Source organism: Chelon labrosus (genome assembly GCF_963514085.1).
Source record: "Chelon labrosus genome assembly, chromosome: 18".
NCBI lineage: Eukaryota > Metazoa > Chordata > Actinopteri > Mugiliformes > Mugilidae > Chelon > Chelon labrosus.
Window position 1 is genome coordinate 15,728,582 of NC_140351.1, and position 20,035 is coordinate 15,748,616.

General features: G+C 42.5%; 1 protein-coding gene across 2 annotated transcripts in view; it reads right to left on the minus strand.

Annotated features, from left to right (window-relative positions):
• The window catches only part of nrbp2b (nuclear receptor binding protein 2b), a 38,732-nt gene extending 21,021 nt beyond the window's left edge, over positions 1-17,711 (minus strand). Inside the window, exon 1 of one of the 2 annotated variants that reach the window (XM_084566133.1) lies at positions 16,717-17,711. In XM_084566133.1, the coding sequence (XP_084422259.1) occupies positions 16,717-16,836 (120 nt within the window). In that variant the 5' untranslated portion in view covers positions 16,837-17,711. The remainder of the gene's footprint in view (positions 1-16,716) is intronic. The other variant, XM_084566132.1, reaches the window with a different exon arrangement.
• Between the last annotated feature and the right edge of the window lie 2,324 nt (positions 17,712-20,035).

Genomic DNA, 20,035 nt, shown 5'->3' on the forward strand with positions numbered 1-20,035 from the left:
AAGCTGTGGTTTATGTTGCCTGATTTTATATTTGACCACTCATTGTGATATATCTTTAAATCCTCAACGCTGTTTCTTTATGGGACATTTATAATCCATCTCAACACCCATGCAGACATGTAATATTAAAGAAAATCCATCAACGACCACTGGTCAACTGTTTTAATGTCAGTTGTAATTTTAAAGGGAATCTGGAAGAATAAATGGGTTTTGAAGCCTAAACAAAAAAAACATGCAAGAACTAAAATTAAATAAAATAATGTTGCAGTTTTGAATACAACATAAATACAACATGTGACTGTAAATACTTCTGTTTAAGAAATTATCAGGGTAGTAAGCTATTAGTGTCAGTCAAGGCTGCTTCATTTCATCATCAACATTTAGTCACGAAAAGTATTACCCAGTAAATTAATTCCACTTTGTTCAGGTCCAATTATATAAATAAGGCTAAATATATTGGCCCCATATTCTCATGAATCCTTAACATAACAGGCTTCGTTTGACAAAAAAATAATCAATTTTACGCCTGAATATAACATTAAATTACTTTTTCTCCTGTGGCGAGGCTCCCCCTCCTGCCTCTGGAGGAGTCCAGGGTTAACAGGGGTGACTTGATGTGTCGTTTTCAATAAAGCAAACAGACTGTGGATCAAAAGGGGGTCCAGTATTGTTGGACTCCTGTAGAGAAAGTAACTCTATGGAACAAAAATAAGCACCGTAGTCAAAACCTAAAGATTATCACATACCATAAAACATTCCTCTGTCTAATCAGGCCTCCCGTTAATTGATTGAAAATGCCTCTAAACGTCAGAGTAAAGTTGGTGATGGCAATGAAGTTCCTCTGACAGCAATGTAATTAGCTATTTGGTTTTTTTTCTGATTTAATATCACAGTGATGAATCAATCAGGACGGCACAGTGGTGTGGTGGTTAGCACTGATGCCTCACAGCAAGAAGGCTCAGGGTTCGAATCCAGGCCAAATGGGCCTTTCTCCCTTCTCCGGCTTCCATCCACTGTCCAAAGACGTGCTCGTTTGGATACACTAGGATTTTATCACAGACTGACAGACCTTACATAACCGCGCAGCTAACAGCATGATTCTCTAATTTTGCACCTCCCACAGATTTATAGATTTGTGTCGAGTCATAATTGTAGAAGATCTGTGTGAATCATCAGCATTTCCGTTCCTTGTTGTCTCTCTGCTGACTGCAGCTGCATTCACATTCTCACAGTAACTTTTCTCAATGAAGATAAACACATTTCTCAACAGCCTCTCTACCTCTCCCCCGTTTAGGTCAACTTCCGACCAACATCTCCTTCCTAGTGTCTGCTTTAAAAGGAAGATGCACTTTAAATGTGGACCTGGCCACAGGGTCCAGCCTTGCAGACTCAGAAACTTTGACCTTGGCTTTTCATAGGCTATAAATAACGAGGCTCCAAGGACTTCCTTGCAGGCTGAGCAGTTTCTGAATCTTTCACATAAGTTTGGGTTCATGGGTTGAATAAAATTTACTTAAAACAGATATAAGATTAATTCTGGTGCACATGCAATTTACCTGAAGTTTACATGTCATGCAACTTTATACTTTTACAACATTTGAGAGACATAAATTCCAGCATAATAATTTAACATCTAGAAATAAATATTTAACACTCACAGGGTTAATTTTCTGCACGTCCCTTTACGTGCAGAAAGTCTATGTTTCTACTAATATATATGTATTTTGGTGCATTATTAGACCTTTTCCCCTTAGTGTTTTTCACATGGTCAAATTCCTAAATAAAGGATCTGTATATTTTCCACCATTGTCTGTGCTGCTGCAGACTTGCTCGAGGGAATTACCCACATTTCAAACATGTCAAAAAAGGACAGGGGAAGTCCGAAATCCTTAAAAAAAACTGCACTTCTTTATTCCATAAAAGCATGGGTATGTTGATGTGGTTCATCTGTTTGGATCCAACAGCATCACTGATCTTTCTCTTATTCTCAGACTTTATATGGAACTACAAATTAAATATCCTCTAGTGCTGTTTCAGAACTTGGACCTCGAGCACTTTATTCAGGCACGTCATGACGTCAATTGCAGATTTTGAGGTTTCAGAGCTCTGGACTATGTAGGAGATCGGGCTGAGCTGCTGACTCACAGAGACCTCAAAGTCCAGCAAGATCCCGCCGTTTCAATTCTAGTCACTCTGTTCCAAACAATGCATCACGTCAGTATTTTGCAGCCAAAGAGAGACTTTTAAAGACAAGGGGAGATTTACAAAACAATGATGTTGCGCAACCAGTCCAGTTCTTGGAATAGTAACGCCAGTTCCAACTAGGCAGCTAAAAACATGTGTGTGTTCCCTTCAACTTGAAACTGGCGCCCTTCCTGTTTCTTTTAAAACCTCTGAAACTGACTCTGGTGAAGCTTAACAAGGTCTGGCAGAGACCGCTTGAGTATTAAAGTTCTCCATAAAGCGGGGTAATTTCTGCCCACTGGATTACTCAATTCATGCTTGTAAATCCACACACTGTTTGCTTCATTGCCACTACAAACCCAGCGGAAGAGTAGCATGTTATTTAAACTTTACCGACCGCACCCCCACTCTTCTGCATCTCCTCCAGGGTTACTGCAGTACAGCTCTCCCCCCAAGCAAAAGAGGTGACTCAGGGTAAAAGCTCAAAAGACCTGGCAGACAGTGGAAAGGCTTATTGAGCACTGGCCACAGTAGTCAGCCAGAAACAGTTAAAAGCTTGGACTGAGCGCAGTGGAGGCGTGGTTGCGCATGTTGGGACTGACGTCGGCTTGTAACACACCCCTAACTGCAGGCAGGAGCAGGGAAACAACATTATCAAGCAGAAGAAACCACTTAAGAGGGGCTTGGGAACGTAGTTAAGCAGAAGCTTCTCTCCTGCAGCCATTGTTGTGTTTATAGACATCAATTAGTCAAGTGGGCGATGCTCGGCTTGTTAAGAAGGCCCCATGTTGGGAAACAGAAAGCACAGCTAAAGGAAAGCAGATATGATAAAGTGACTGAGCAGGGAGAGAGTTGGGTTTATCGTGTGGCTTTTATCTTCCAGAGGGATTAAGCTGAGAAAGTGAGAGTCAACCTGAGCTGGCTCTTCAGCGCGTGTTCAAACAAAAGCCTGTTGGCAGACATGCACGGACACAGCGAGCTGCTTTTCTCTTTTGACTGTTACATAACGTTACAGACAAAGCTCAATGGGAGTATCTGTGAAAGCACCACGTGGGGGGTTAGTGCCTGTTTGTCTTACCCCTTACCTAATCGTCCACAGTTTCTGCACAAGACATCAACAACTATGGTGCATGTTGTCATCACCAGGGACATGAACAAGCTTTAAAGCGGCAATCAAACATCTCAGTCCTGGGTGATTTAGCAGCATCAAATATCTGATACTAGAGGAGGCAGGATACTGCTTGCAGCAAAGTATTGTCACTTTAATAAAGGAATTAGATAATAACTGGCCTTTTTCTGTCAATCTGTGAACAAACGTCATCTCATTTTATGCCGCACGGCACCAACAGTGAAAGGAGTTGGTTACGTCACCGAGAAGTTGGAGGTTGTTGCCTGCAGCTCTTCATCCAACAGCTCACTGTGGCTGCTCCTTCTTGTTACGTTACTCCCTGCAATATTTTAAACTTTCTCTCAAACTCTCTCTCAAAAGTTTGAGATAGTGGTCATTTTTGGCTTTTTCTTACAGCAAATCAATTTGAAATATCCCAAGGAGTAATGGAACAAGACGGAGCAGTCACAGTGAGCTGTGAGATGAAGAGCTGCAGACGACGAGCTACCCACCTCCAACTTCTCAGTGAGAATGCTGGTTTCCATTAGCAGCCATCTCTGAAGCATCAGATATTGTCTGGCTTGGCTTTCTGCATTTGCATCCAGATATCTGTTCACAGAGATTACATTAGCAGTAAATTAATACAGCGTTTTACTCGTTAAAATTTAACACTGAACGCTGCATTCAAAAGAAGAGGAAAAAATCCTTGACACAGGAGCAAGGATGGATTGGATGACCAGCCCATTTCTGGATTAGAGAACACAGGTTTTCATGAGCCAAGGAACGAGCTACACTCTCCTCGCTTCATTAACTTTGACAGCCCTATTTACTGGACAGTCGCACTGTGCCCACATGATCTAGGAGAATACAAGTAAGATAATAAAAGCTTTTATGAATCCCCAAGGGAGGAAATCTTGTTTATTTAAGATCAGATCTGGACTCAATGTTAAAAGGTAGCTATGGGATCAGGGCCAAAAATAGCTTGACTGGGACATCCCTATTAATCCACATCGCCGAAACAACACAGCCGAAACAGGATGTTGTGATGATGCAAGCAACAACCGCAGCAATTTCAGTCATAATACACATACCTCATACTGTAATTGCGTGTTGTTTCGGCGATAAATGTTCGGCCGAAAGTGGCCCAAAAGTGCATTTTTGGTTTCGGCCGAAAATTTTCAGTGCATCCCTAATCCACATACCTCATTCTGTAATTGTGGTTAAAGAGACTTTTTATTAAATTAAAATCTTTAAGACTGCCACTTTAAAGACAGTGAAGAAATGCCACCCGAATACGTGTGCATGAAGGTTTATCGGATGCCAAAACATTACGCAGTGGTTTATAATACATTTTACAACGCTGGAAAGTTATCACACTGGAAAATGATTCTATCTTGATGGCCAAAGTTGAGCTGCTTTCAACTTCTTTGCAGGACTCAACACTGCCAGGGCCCTCTGCGTTGAATGCGCACTGCTGCCTGACACTACACAGGCCAGGTCCAGGAAACAAACACCAACAGAAATCTTTCATTTAACTCTTCCATATCCTTTCTCCAATTCTAAGCGATTCCACCACCAAGACATAGTAGTTGTGACGGTGGGATGAGGATTTAAAGAGATCGTTTGCCTGCGTCAGAGCCACAGAAGTGGCAACACCTCCAAAAGCTCTTTGATCAACGTGATGTACTTTAACTGCTCTTACTAAGTGCAAGTGCAGATACTGTTTGCTTCCTGAAAAATAGCGTCCGCCTTCAACACAGAGCAACTTAGATGAAAACAAGCAGAAGACAGGCATTCTGGACCCAATTTAATTGACTAAAAAAAAACACATCATATGACTTTGAGAACCCATTTTTTTCTTACTCAGTACAATAAAATAACAAACAACATTTAGAATACAGAGGACACTATCATTGCACCCTTTCATTTACAGGCTCCATATTTAATTCATCAGGCATCTCCATCTCATTGATGGTTGCTCGGATTCCTTTCTAATTCGGTTATTGCATCACAGTAACCTGGTTTCCATTCCCACTCAAGATCTGCATAAACACCACAGACACATTCAAATTCTGAATGTAAATGAGCCGTCACGTGCCAAACGCCTGCAACAGCGGACTTACGGGGGAGTGGAAATTTGATTTTACCCTTTGAGTCACAGTCACGATCACTAAATGTGATTTCAGCACAGAAATGTAAGATTTACAGGTAACTGTTAAGACCTCAAGCAATAATATTGGACAACACTGTTAGCAGTTCAGGATTTGTTGGCTTTGCCCCTATTTGATTTGACTGTTTTCTGCAGGGATGCTATCTGCAGAGTGTTTGTGCTAAATCTTCATTTTCACAACATCAGGGAAAATTGGTTTGCATAAAATTACATTTACCACCTAAGCTGTGAGTGCGTGCAGCATTTTGTTTTCAAGTGTTGATACAAGCATTGTGCAATTTTCCTACAGCCATCCCATTACTGGTTTAGTAGAAGGAGGCAATGAGTCATGTGAGAATGGAACAAACAAGTCTTGATTTTAAAAATAAGGCTAAAAAAAAAAAAAAAAAAAAGGCATGCCCGGTGCAGGTGCAAGTCCAAATAAAACGTATTTACACAGCTTAGCCTCCGGGGCAAATAAACGAATATCAACCTTTCACCAGTACTTTCCTCCACCATTAAAACACTTAAGTATGTGTGCAGTGTCTCTCCACGCGGTCACCGTGCCCTTTATGAAGTGCAGATTTGACACTGAGATATCCATATTTGGTTTCAAAGGTCAAGATATGAGCTGTCGCCGTTGACATGCACAGGAATGAACACACGCAGTTTTCATATCGGCCGGTCAACAAAGTGCAGAAAGCTGCCTTTGAAGCCACAATAGCACGTGAAACCTCATGTTGAATCTCTCCATTATTGACATTTAAAACACACGGTCTTTATGAGGACTGTCGTGTTTACGGCGGCTCCTCGCAATCTGTTCTCACCTGCCAGCAGCCGTAGGAGCTCTCAGCGGGGTTTTTTTTTTTTTTTTTTTTTTTGAGCTGATATCCACACACGTGCTCTTTGATCTACGTCACATAAAACACTGGAGCAGCTGCGAGGAGGTAGGGAACCTTGGCCTTTGCCCTACTGCAGGGGAAGGGTGAATACAAAACACGTAATAGCAACCTGACTGTACCTTCAACGTCTTCAGAGGCTCTTTGCATCGGCTCTGAGTCTCTCTTATGTGTTTTCTTACAAACAATAGATTTTAATGGTGCATGTATATGTACTTGAATGTGTTGAAAAGCTGAATTCTACATCAGGGCATGTATTTATATAGTTTATGCGGACATATCATAGCTTGTTGCACCTCTGATCCTAACAAGTTACTATAGAAGTGGCTTTATGACTGGCTGCGCTCCATTTGCCCATGCAGACACACTTCACGGCTTGTTTGCATAGCTGAGAAAACTTACACGGGCCGCAGGCTGCACGTGAGAATGCACATCTGACAATTACAATTTGTGCGCTACAAATCAAGGAGCAACGTGACAGGAGAAACTCTTTACAAATCTCTGATGTTTGCAGAGATGGTACAGCGTCTTTTTTTAAATTTAAACTTTCTTCCGTAACGTAGCAGGCACATGTGTCATTTTGCCTAAATCCCGCACAGAGCCACTTATTCACGGGAGAGTGGAAACGGGCTCGGACCGGAGGACTGGAGTGTGTCTACGTTTCTCACGGGACAAAATGACAGAACTGGTTTGAAGGAGGAAAAGGGAGGGTGTGGATGGGTCACAGTAAGGGTGTTTTCTTATAGCCTGTACAATTTCAAACAATGTCCTTGTATTCTGTGCTTACACCCTGCTTTGGTTTCATTGTTTACTTTTGTTTTTTTCAACGTTCACTTTCTTTGCGCAATGGCACATCCAAAGAAGTGCTTTGCAAGACTGAAGTTCTGAAATCCAAATCAAACAGATCAACTAAGTAAATAATTTGTTTTCGTGATCAAACTCCACTTCTACTGTTTTCTATGTTTGGAAAAGATTAGGAAATACAATTTATTTCCTAGTCTTTCAGTGGACTTACATTCCGTCCTCCTAAAAGCAAAAAGAGGCAGAGACAGAAAAGCTGCCTTTAGAAGTAGTTATTGCAGCCTGAATTATGCAAATATATATGCAGCTGTTAAGACTTCTGTTCCCATGTGATAAATGCCAGAATCTTTTGTTCCTGTGAATCTGAAAAGACAAATCTGTGTGTGTTTCTTGAACAAAACGTCACACATTCTCATGCAGCCGTCCCAGAAGATGACTCAAGGAAAGCGGCGTCTTTGCGACTGCGCGCGGAGCACACTCGAGGAGCTGGAGGGCGTTCGCCAGGAGCGTGGATGTGAACTGAACGACCATGACAGCTCTGCGAAAGCCTACAGACAAGACAGCCGTTCCTCGAAGATGCCTTTTCACGCCAGCTCTCCTGTACAAATAAAAATATCTGGGTGGCTCCATTTCACACAGCTGGAGTGGAAAACGCTGACAACTACCTCTCTGTGCATCCCATCAGATCTGATGACCCCCTCCGGGCCCCCTTGCTGGCTCACATTTCACTACCAGGTGACTGGATCCCTCAAGATCACATGACCCGAGCAGGACACGAGGCATGACTAAAAACATACAGGTAGAAAAGTGTTCGTTGCACTTCCTGTTGGCTTGATTACTCACAGGCATATGACTCTCCTAATGTGCTGTAGCAGACCTGAACAACAGTGGACTTATTCTAAGGTTATGGTAAGTTTTTTTCACAGCCACCCACACACCCACACAGACAGGAACAGCAGCTACTTCAAGGGAAAGGTAATTGCTTTTAGTGCTTTTCTGGATTGAATCAGTTGGCTGATGGTGTGTAATTCCTAAATGCCCTAATATGACATTTTCAGCACAGCTCCAGTTGGGTTTTGTTCAGATCAGATGCACCAATATGGATTATCAAGGAGAAGGAGGCCAGGCAATTTCCTTGTTTGATCCTAAAATCAATAAATTCAAGGCCATGGGATTATGTTTGCAATATTTCATTCACTTAAGTGTCTTAAACGTGCTTAGTGGAGAAACAGAAGTATTCTCTGTAAATCCACAATGTCTAACAAACATCACATTGTCTACAATTGGTCTTATTTCTTGCCTTTATTGGTGGATTTTTCTTCTTCTTTTGTTTTTTTTGTTAACGCCACCAACTTCTGATCAGTGGAATTGTGGTCGTATAATATTGCTCAATAGCGCCACCGGTGGTCAAACACTCCACAAGGTGCCTTTAATTTTAAAGCAAGCACATGCAAGCTTAACATTTCTGTTTTCATTGTTATAGTATTTGATTTTAAGTCACAACTGAAGCCATTTTAGCTGCAGGTCATTTACTGAAGGCTCGTGGGGGGGCTGGAGCCTATCCCAGCTGCCATTGTGCGAGAGGCGGGGGACACCCTGGACAGTCTATTGCAGGGCTAACACTGAGAGACAGACAACCATTCACACTCACATGCGCACCTACGGCCTCTTTAGAATCACCTACTAGCCTAACTCTGTAGGAAGCAAGAGTACCTAGAGAGAACCCACGCAGACACACGGAGAACATGCAGACTCCACACACAAAAGCCCCAGTCGGCCAGGATTCAACCACAAAACCTTCTTGCTGTGAGGCATCAGCGCTAAGCACCACGCCACTGTGCCGCCCTACATTAAGGTCATAAACTAATAATCTGAGGAAACATTTGATCTCCTTAGCTCTGTGCCGTGCAGCCAGAAGACAAGCTTTGTGAAAGAGGTACAAAGCCTAATTTCTTCCTCCTTCTCGGCCCACCTGCCGTGAAGTTGGGACACAAGCTCCAGCTTCCACACTTACTCTCAAATTAACTTCTAGACTGCTCTCAAAATCACAGGCTGACGATAGCTGCCTGCTCTGTGGAGTTAGTAACAGGGTCCTCGTCTAGATGCTGACCGAAGAGTAAACACAGCCTAAAACTGTCATGCAGGTGCTACGCAAGTGCAGCCAGCGTCTGTTTTGTATAAACAAGCCTCCTTCATGCACTGGCGCCACTGAAAGAAAGACAACAATTAGCTCGTGTGAACAGCGGTGTGGAACGACACTAATTTGATTTTAAACTCAGCCACTCATACAGAACAGTCCAGCCTCGCAGCTATGAAATGCGCAGCCTAAAACAGCGAGCGCTATCTTTTGCAATCAGTTGTGAGGTTGTAAAATACATTATGTCATCACACATGAACAGGTAAATTACGCAGTGCCGCTCGTAAAGTCACTCTGAGTCATTTGTAAATCAGAGGCAGAAAAGCAGGTTCCTCCTTTTCCCACACAAGGATTCACTTTTAATAAGCAGTTATAGGAAGAGATATATTTACCATGGTCTTCTCTTAAAGCCTTTTTGTAATATGCACTAAACACAAAGTACAGCTGAGGGGCGTGGTCTTAGTTTTGCAGGTATTTGGTTATAAAACTAAGGCAACTAGGGCAATCTGAAACTTTGACTTGATGATTTTGCTCAAATAAAGTTATAGCAATTTAGCCTTAAGAGAACATGAACTTAAATCTCATTTGGATGCTTCAAATTCGAGACCTTACATCTAAATATGTTAACGTCATATTGGCGCAGAAAGAGAAATCAGAAGATTATTAAAGTCATAAGGATTCATCGTTTGGGACCAGGGTTCCCAACCTGGGGTCCATGCACTGCGGGACGTAGATGCTGTGACCTATGCCGGTGCGAGCCATTTATACTCGTGGGCTCGTCAGTCTGGCTCGCTCTATAACAGAGCCAGTCGCTAATTAACTAACGCTAGACGGCGCTGTGTCGGGTTATTTTGCGTTTCCACTTCCTGCTTCACTTTCAACAATGACTTTAGCCGCAAATTCGCAGAAGACGAGTCCTGCAGATGTTTATATCTCCAGACCACCTCAGTTAACCTTTCCTCGATGTGTTCCATCTTTATTGATCCAAAACAATCTATTCACAAATTGAGGCTATGGAGAAGCAGCCGGAAAAACTAAAGTGGAAACACGCCACTGCCACGAGGACCAGTCACAGCTCTTGTGGTCTGTGGTCAACACGTAATTACATTTCTGGGGCTCAGGTGGACGTCACCTAAGGCGTTAGTGTCTGCATATTGTCTGGGCTGTCGCCATAGCTACAGCGTCAAATTGACGCAGAAGCCTAAACCACCTATTAGTGGGGCATTAAAGACCACAGGAGTGGCGCCAAGTATTCTCTGCTTTGAGCTCGTCAACATTAGGTTACCAACTTGTTGCGTTAGCTACTACTAAGTCAAATAATCACACGAATACGTAGGGGATCGCAGTATTTACTTCTCACTCATCAGCATCTGTTTACATCTCCTTCTCCTCTCTCATCTTTTCCTTCACCTCCCCTCTAGCGCCTCTAATGGCTGGATGTTATAATTCGTAACACCATACTGCATATTATGAACACAACACAACTGTTGAATAAAATCACAATGACACGCTTACTTGATAATCAAATGTTTGTATATATGATCTGGGACCTGGCTCTTGATCACTTTCCTCAAGTCAGCTTGCAGCTTTGTTTTCTCTGCAGTCAGAGCATCACAAATGAAAGAATAAACCAACATGTCTGGGTAATATAAAAGCGTGAATGGCTCATCAGACATGATGGAGCGGAAAGATGCTTTTATGCACAAACTGGAGTACAAATTTAGGATACAAGTATGGGATGCTCCAAGAAAAATAGGTCAGAAACCAGCAATAGGAACATTAAGAAAGTTGGCATCCATCCACAAAGCCATCCAACAAAGCAAAGTCCAAAAAATAAATAAGTGAAAGATCTGATATGAAAAACTCCAGAGACTATCACAGAATCAGATATTTTAGTCTCGACTAAAGTGGTGAACAGACCAACCAACGCTGAGACCGGCACTCCTTAAAGCCAGCACGACTAAAAACAACAAACGATCAATTGTTCGGCTCAGCTACGCAAATGATTATTGTTGTTTTCTGGGAATTAAAGGATGTAAATGGGTTTCCCAGTAAAGCCCTAAGCCGTCAGCAGTAGGCGGGGAGGACCGCTGCTGGCAGAGTGACCGTGTTAACAGGTGTATCAAAGCTGCTTGTCCCTGCTCCCTGTTTCCCCTCCAGGGAAACCTGAGTGGATGTCATTCCTCATCGGACAGCTGTCACAGCAGCCAGCATGCATGTGCTGCTGGATTATTGTGGAGTGTCAGTTATTAGGAGGACCCCTCAGGACAACAAGCGCTTACTACAATTTGACATGGACTTAGGAGGGGTAAACGCTCTGCGCGGAGGGCTTGTTTGCTCGGTTTAATGGCTCAGATTTACAACTTCAAGCATGGAAAACAGAAAAACTGTTATCCCAACCAGGCTTTTGATATTCAACACAGCACCTAGAAAAATTAAATGTGCAGAACCACTGCTGACTTAACGATTAACAGGAAAGTTTCCAGCTTCTAAAAATATTTGACTTTTCGGTTTGCTTCTTTATACTGGCTAAAATTAGACAGACGAACTTCTCCACCCACAAGATTTTTTGTGGCAGGAAGTTGGTCTAGAGTGGCTCTGTTGGGAAATAATTATGCTCTGCCAGGCCGATCAAGTCCAGACAGACAGAAGAATAGCACATCATCTCTAGAGTCATCTGTGGAGTTGAATTTGTTTACGGCTAAATGGCTCTGATTGGTTGGAGGACCATCCAGTTGTGTACTGACGTATTTCTTTCTCTGTATCAGTTGAAACATGCCAATAGTGTAATCCAAATGGCGTGTTACCAGAATCCTACTCTGATAAGAATTCAGTCACGACTATGTCAGGTTAGCATCAAATTACACTGCTAACCATTTTATTCCTGAAGGCCACATCGAATTTCTCATTATGAATATCTCATAGCACTTTGCAGAGAACATGCCGATCTATTCTTAAATCAAATCTGAAATGCAAAACACTTTGGAAGCGTCATGTGCCGTCCCGAGCAATGCAATGCTGCAATTAAAAGTGAGAACAAAGTGCTAGTAAGGATGCACTCTGAACAAATCTAAATAAAACGCCATGTGACGGTGTTCTAAATGCAGGCTTTTTCTATAGGAATGTGAGCCAGTTCACAACACAGACCCACTTTTTGATACACATTTACCCTCAGAGAAGATATTTTGCAAAACAAATGCCATATTTTAATAGGTGTCATCGTCTACCCACGGTTTGACTTGACATTGTAGGTAAAACAGAGGTGTACACATGTGCTTTTCCTGCTCTGACAGATGTCCTATAGCAGCAATAACCTGACCATCCGTGTCTGTACATAGTATCTGCCAAAGCTTCTCGATTCTCATCAACTAACACACGAGAGCAATGACACAAACATGGGACTCTAGCAAAGACGCAGACTGCTCCCATCACACCGAGGCTCACAAATTCATACGTGAAGTGACACGTCAGTAAATGAACGCAGTCCTCCCATCCTGCCTCATTTTCATCTCTCCGTGAAGCAGATACTGGAAAAAAGAAGATGGAGCAATTACTGGAATAAGCGCCGAGCTCCTCTGGTGGGGCTGGGTGTGGATTTACTTCAGGAGGTCCACCATGCTACATTACCGAACCGAGATCACAGGGGACCGTCAGTAATCTCTTCTCCAGAGTGGACTGTATTAAAACAAACTCTGTGTGATACCACTCCCACTGCATCGTAATGGCTGTCAGACGACTGTGCTTTCAGACTTTACTTATTTAAATTTGACACGCTGGCGCCATTAACACTGTGCTGAATTAGCAGTTCCTGTGTGCAATGCACCCATTGAAGTCCATGCAAATATCAACGGGCTGCAAAAGTAAACTCTGCAAGTTCTGCACTTTAACACTCTTTTTATTTTGAAGGGGATTTGTGGATGTTTGTTTGTGTTAGTGGTCTTAAATTTAATTTATATAGTTTAGTGCAAACTACAGCTGCTGGTCGTGTCAATAAGCAGGCCTCCTAAAAAAGGACATTAAAACATGAGTAAGGTTTCTTATATTCGAATGAAGAGCGACAAAAAGAGACAGTTTTTGTCAGATTCATGCCTCAGCAGAAATATTTTCTGAGTCACTTAGTAAACCCTTAGTAAAATGGCCTGTGGTGGCCTGAATGTCCCAATTCTGGGAAGGCACAGATGACTCAATCGGAGGATACGTGCCTCCACACCAGTCAGAAGTGTAAATCACTTTGCTGCTGACGTGCAGATTCCCCTGTAAGTCATATTAATCAAAGAGAGCAGCAGCACCGCATGTCAGCAATATTGTGCAACAACCGTCCACCCATTTTAATTTATTTGTTCCTAGAGAGAAAAAATAAAGCGCTTCGATCTGATGAATGTGTTGTGTCACATTGTGGTGCTGCTGCTTGGACCATCTTGCTTTTTACACAAACATCCAATGGAACAAAAAAAAAATAACAAAGCTGCCAATTCAAACTGAAATACAAAAGTTCTAACAGTTATAATGCTTTGTGCTGTCTAATCACTGCAGCTTTTCCTTCTTTTAAGTGACAGAAAACTATAGTATTTGTTTTTTTAGGTGAAACAACAATTGAATGGATTTAACTTTGTCGATTTTAGGGGGAAAAAGGAATAATCGAAAAATGAATGAATTGATCCTGACTTTAAGGGCTTCAGATAGGGATGTATTATGATGATCAAATTGGAGCAGTGCCGTAAGACACTTATATCACTGAAATATACTTAAACTTAATCTACAAAAAGAGGCAAGTGTTTAATGTCATTTATGAAGCAGAAATGCTGATAATATTCTGGTTTCTGCTTCTCATCTGGGCGGCACTGTGGTGAGGTGGTTAGCACTGATGCCTCACAGCGAGAAGGTTCTTTCCAGGTACTCCGGCTTCCTCCCACCGTCCAAAGCCATACTCATTAGGTTAAATGGTGATTCTAAATTGGCCATAGGTGTGAGTGTGAGTGTGAATGGTTGTCTGTCTCTCTGTGTTAGCCCTGCGATAGACTGGCGACCTGTCCAGGGTGTACCCCGCCTCTCGCCCGATGACAGCTGGGATAGGCTCCAGCAGACCCCGCGACCCTTCACAGGAACAAGCGGTTACAGAAGAAGATGAATGAATGAATGCTTCTCATCTGTAAGGCTTTGCTACTTGTGCCACTGTGTTTTGTTTTTTTTATCTGTCAGAGTCACGTGGAGTCAACTTCCTTGTATATGTGTACGCATACTTGGCAAATGAAGAGGATGCTGATACCGCAAATTAAACACTGTTTGGGACTGTTGGATAAAACCAGCAAGACGCCCCCTTGCTGCGCCTTGTCATTAATGTTCTGACACTTTATGAGCAAATACTCCCTCAAACTGACAGAATAATCAGTTATAATAAATACTATTAGCTGGGAGTGTTTTGTTTAGCCATAAAAATGCTTCCTACCTTAAATATTCCAAGAAAAGTCTGATTAAATATGAACATATTAGTCAATAACTGTCTCACATGATTCCAATATGAGTATTTACTGCAGCAACCAGCCATTTTTTGAACAACCCTCTCAGTGTGGAGCAAATAAAAACGCGGCAGGCCAGAAAATGCACAGATGGGTAATCAATGGGTGGAAAAGCACCAGGGCGGGGCAGATTGAGCGTGCGTGCGTGTGTGTTCGTTTCAACACGAAGAATACTCAGTGGGTTCAGAAAGCGCAAGGTCAGGTGGCTGCGGCGTGCAGGGGACCCTGTGTGTGCACCAGAGATAACCTTCAACTTAAACTCTGAGCCTTATCTGGAGCCGTTAGTGGAGGAGACACCCGCCGCTTCACAATGCTGTGACATTTAGACGTCTGTTTCTTGTCTCCCATAAAAACATTAGCACTTCGGGTTTTTTTTGTAAATCCGTATATTCCTCATGTGGACAAGAGATGAAGCTTCACGCAAGGACGCTGGAGTGTTTTCTACTGTGAAAATCAAAATAATGCTGATACTTACAGTCAATACAGCAAACATCTTGTGCATTTGAACTACGACTCAGAAACTGTAATATCTTTTAATTAGTTCTCACTCATCAGAAATTAGTTTGAAATGTTTCTAAGGTCCCACAGCCACAAGTGTGAGCCTCAAACTATTACAAATTGAATAATAATCCATGGTTTAGAAAGTGAGTTTAGACATTCACATATGCAAAATCATTGCTGCTGAAATGTTCCTCCTCAGATCGCCTGAACCTGCTCTGTGTCTTCACAGTCAGAAAAGTAATGTGTTATGTTGCACAGATTTCAGTGTTGCACAAAATTAAATTGCCAGTAAATCACTCCGCAACAAAAATGTCCAAGTTTACGCAGTTGCCTCTCATGTGGGAAGAGTTGCTGGTTTTCTTTGTCTTGACCCATCTTTTATCACAATTTTCTGACAATTTATAGCCGACTGACTCAATGAATCCCCGTACAAATACGAATATAACTAAAACAAGTGCAAGAACAACAACTACCAGCTTCTTTCATTGATCTAACTTTAATCTTTAAAATCGTGTCACAGTTTCTATTGACGCTGCTTGTCTTGTTTTACCAATCAAGTCCAAAATATATTGCACTTATAAAAATCTAAATATATAAAAAGAGGAACGTTGGAAGATTGTTCCTGAAAATGTAAACATGTAAAGAGACTCATTGGACGCGGCAATAGTTTGTTCTCGTGACTTTGTTAAGTGCGTTGCCTTTAATATTAACCACATTCAGCGTTTAGCCATAATCCTCCATCTGTCTCTAAGTCCCTCATGCTTTCACGGAATAAAAGAAATGAAGGAGACAGACTTGTCCACAGTGTGTTGGATCCTGCTCTACATAACTTTGCAGACAAACATGAGGGGAAACGGTTTTAGTGAAACCTCCACCTGAGTCTGAAACTTAAAAATGTTCAGTTTATGATGATCTAAAGGCGTGACAAGCAAGAGATATTCAGAAGATGGTGCAAAAGATTATCTGAGTCCTGCATGCTTTTATGGCTACAAATGAAAGAGTCGAGACTGGTCAAAAGTGTCTTAGGGTGATATGAATGTTTGTCCAGTTCCTGAAATCTTCCAGACAACTAGGTTTTGCTGAAACCTTCATCCATACCAATACCTGGCTTCAGTTTCTCTCTGTCTTAAGATTTGAAGCATGAAATGACCAAACAGCTTCCACCAGCCAGAGCCACTCAAATAGACTTTATGTGGGCTAAGCAGATCAGACATGTAAGGGGGAGAGATTTATGGTGCAAAACAACATAGAGCTAAAATACCCCAGCCTGGCTCAAGCATTGCATAACGAGCAGGCTATATCCAGCCTGACCAGAGAGGACAGCTCGATTGATTGATTTCCTGATCAGGGATTGCTTTCAGTTCAAAGAAACGCGCTCCCTCCCACGCTGGCCACGGACACACCGACACAAACCCACCAACCTGCTCTTTGCGCTTCTGCCACCGGCCGCACGGGCTCTCCTCCAAGATCTCGCTCTCATCCTCGCTCTCCTCCTCCTTCCCCTCCGATCCTGATTTCCTCTCCGGGACGGACATCGTCATTTTAACGCCGTATATGTCCAGATTTCCACTCCAGTCCTTCCCCAGCTCCCTCCCGCCGTCCTCTGGTGCTGTGTGTTGTTTTTTTTTTGTTGTTGTTGTAGTGGAGGAGACGGCGAGCGGTAGCGCAGAGACGGTCCGCCGCTTGTCTGTCTGCGCAGTGAAGGAACCTCCCCCGTCGACACCAGCCCCTCTCTCTCTCTCTCTCTCAGCTCCCCTTGGCGCTCAAAACATCATGTAGAGACGACTGACTGTTGCTTAAAACGAGCACTCCTGGGTCAGTGACAAAGCCCCACGCCTTCTTCAGACAGAGACCACAAGCGTGCGCATTGCAAGGCTGGGAGGACTGAGCGGGGTGGAAAAATATATCCCAGACTTCATGCGCCCCGTAGGCTGCATGCAAAATAGGTTGCGAAATGGTTTTCTGCGTGTCTGTCCACTCACGCTGGAGCAACGCGCAGGTGAAAGCTCGGCCAGTGACGCCAAAATGATCCCCCGTGAGCGTGCTGCGATCAGAAATCGTCTGTTTTACGGAGCGGAGTTCATTTTTCGACCATCTCCCTCACGCGTCATTGTCAGTGTTGCAGGATCTGAAGCCGTGGGCTCCTGCCAGGCACGGTGCGCAGAGGGATGGGGCGAAATACCGTAAAGTCGCCACTATGAGCGCACGATATATTTCTGTCTACAAGGAAAGCAAAACATAATACAGTTTAGATTAGGACGACAAATCTAATATGCACAGTGCAGTCTGCAAACGAACAGCCAGTTTAGAAACTTGAATAGAGAGGCCAGACTAGAACAGTTTAAAAAATGGTGAGACTAAAATTAAAAGGTGAGGATTTTATAAACCCGGATTATTAATTTTCATAGAATAACACCAACAAATAGATATTTGTCAAAACAAATGATCAGGGAATAAGTGATGAAGCAATGTTTTTTCGGACCCACACACATGTGAAAGGCCCACAGCCCTCATATAAAACAGCTAGAGAGTGAGTTTGCAACATATTTGCAGTCATTTGATTTTTTATTTATTTATTTATTTGTAGTTCTTTCTCAAGAAAATTTACCTCGCAGAGAAGTTCTGGTCCATTGATCAATTCAGTCCCGTTCAGCAATGGATCAATGATCCAAATGAGCAGCCAGCTACTTCCTGACAGCCAGAACCTGCTTTATCCTGTGGCATCAATCCAGTTAACACTTTGCATTACGCAGTTTGTCTTTTTTGTGCTTCTCCAGGTGCTTTGGCTTCCTCCCACAGTCCAAAAACATGCATGTTACGTTCATTAGCATCTCTAAATTGGCCACAGATGGGCATGTGAGGGTGAACTCGCCCAGAGACACCTGGCTGGGATAGGTTCTGAAACCTATAGAGAAATAAATGGTTTTGTATTTAATGAATGGATGGATTGATGGATGGATTTTTCTCTCCACAGGTTCAGGGTCCATGATAGTTTTAATTTATGTCTTTGGTTTCGTCTTCTTCTTTCCTGTTTTGCTAGTGTTTGGACAGGTACATTCAGTGCCGGTTCTTTATTATAATATAAACCAAAAAAAAATCTAGATTGAACTCCAGTCAAGACCCTAAAACCAGAGGCTAAGCCAGAATAGGGCACCAGAAGGTCGTAATGTTTCCAATATTAATGAAAAGAGAAAGGGCCTTTTGTATCTTAAGAATGAGTGTCTGTGGTCCGACATGGCCCTGGTTGGAAAATCACTGACAGCTGGAGAAAAAACTTTTAATAAAGCAAGAGGAACCGGTAATTTCTGGCCGATATTGTGTTTCACATAATGACTGTGTTGGCAAACGTTTGGCAGAGGGAGCGGTGATTGAAAATAAAACAAGCCCTGAATGCCTGGAGTTGTCCAGAGTTTGATACAAATTGTTCAGCAGAAGACGCTATTGGCAAGCTGCAATTAAAAAGCCCAGATTCATCGCCCACCACGAGGACTGTGCAGTGTGGCATCGAGCCACGGTGAATTAGTTAAAGACAGCTAGTGCACAGCATCAAGACTATGCTGCGTAAATAATAATAAAAAAAAGGTTTCTGTAAATTTGAAAAACAGAAAGTGTAGAAATGTAGATTAAAATTGACAGGACAATACTGCTAATACAAAACTAAAACCTTAGACCTTAGACAGAAACCTTAGACTCACTGCATCACACCCAATTTGGGTCATGCAAATTCAGATAAGGTGGCTGCTGCTCTATCTGAAAGAGCTCATTATTGTTTGGTTTACACTCTGCTCTCATTCACAAATAAACCTTTGTTTTGTCAAATTACCATAAACTGATTTAAACAGAAATAGACTGGTTTCTGGGCATTATCGTGAAAACTGCACTTAGACACATGATTTACAGCAAACTGTAATTTCATACTCAAACTCTGCCCTGATGATGAAAACATATCTGTCCTATTTTATTTTTTTAATTTATTCACATGCATATCCCTTTTAAACATTCTCTCAAGTACCACTGATGCCTTCCAACAGTGGGTATAGAATTACAGCTTTGAAGGTGCATTGCTCCCCCCAAACTAAAATCAACAGCAAACCCTAAAAGCTGAAACCTGCTGCAGTTCTGTAGCTTTTGTCCCTCTGAGCCCAGTCCAGAAAGAATACGGTACCCCATCTGTAAGTATCAGGCTGAGCTATTTATTACTTCTTGAGAACTACATTTTTAGTTTAAACCCAGTTTGCCATCTAGTGGTTCTTCTTCAAAACACACCTGAAGCAAAAGCAACGACAGTGTAGGAGAGTGATTTAAAGAATTAAGTACATTCTCCTCTTAGTGTTTGTATGTGATCACATATTTTTGATGTTTTATTTATTTCTGATCACTACTGTTTTATCCTCATAACATGCAGTCTCACTATCAGCACTTCAGAGGAACTGGTACCAGACAGCACAGGTTAACAGTTCAGCTGTAATCACAGATCTATAAAGTAATCGCCCTCTTTCTCTATTTTTAGCGCACAGTGTTCACACAGAGCCTCTGAGTGAGGCCCTGCTCTGCCAATCCCTCTCACTGTTAATGAGATTTGCTCTCGGCACAGGGAGCAGAGTCGAGCAGACAATGGAGACGTCTAGACAAACCACATCTAGGGCACAAAGTGGTGTTTCCCCAAATGGCAGCGATGGAGAGAGAGAGAGAGGAACAGCGGCAGAATAATAATGACCAGGCAACACAAAAACATTAAAA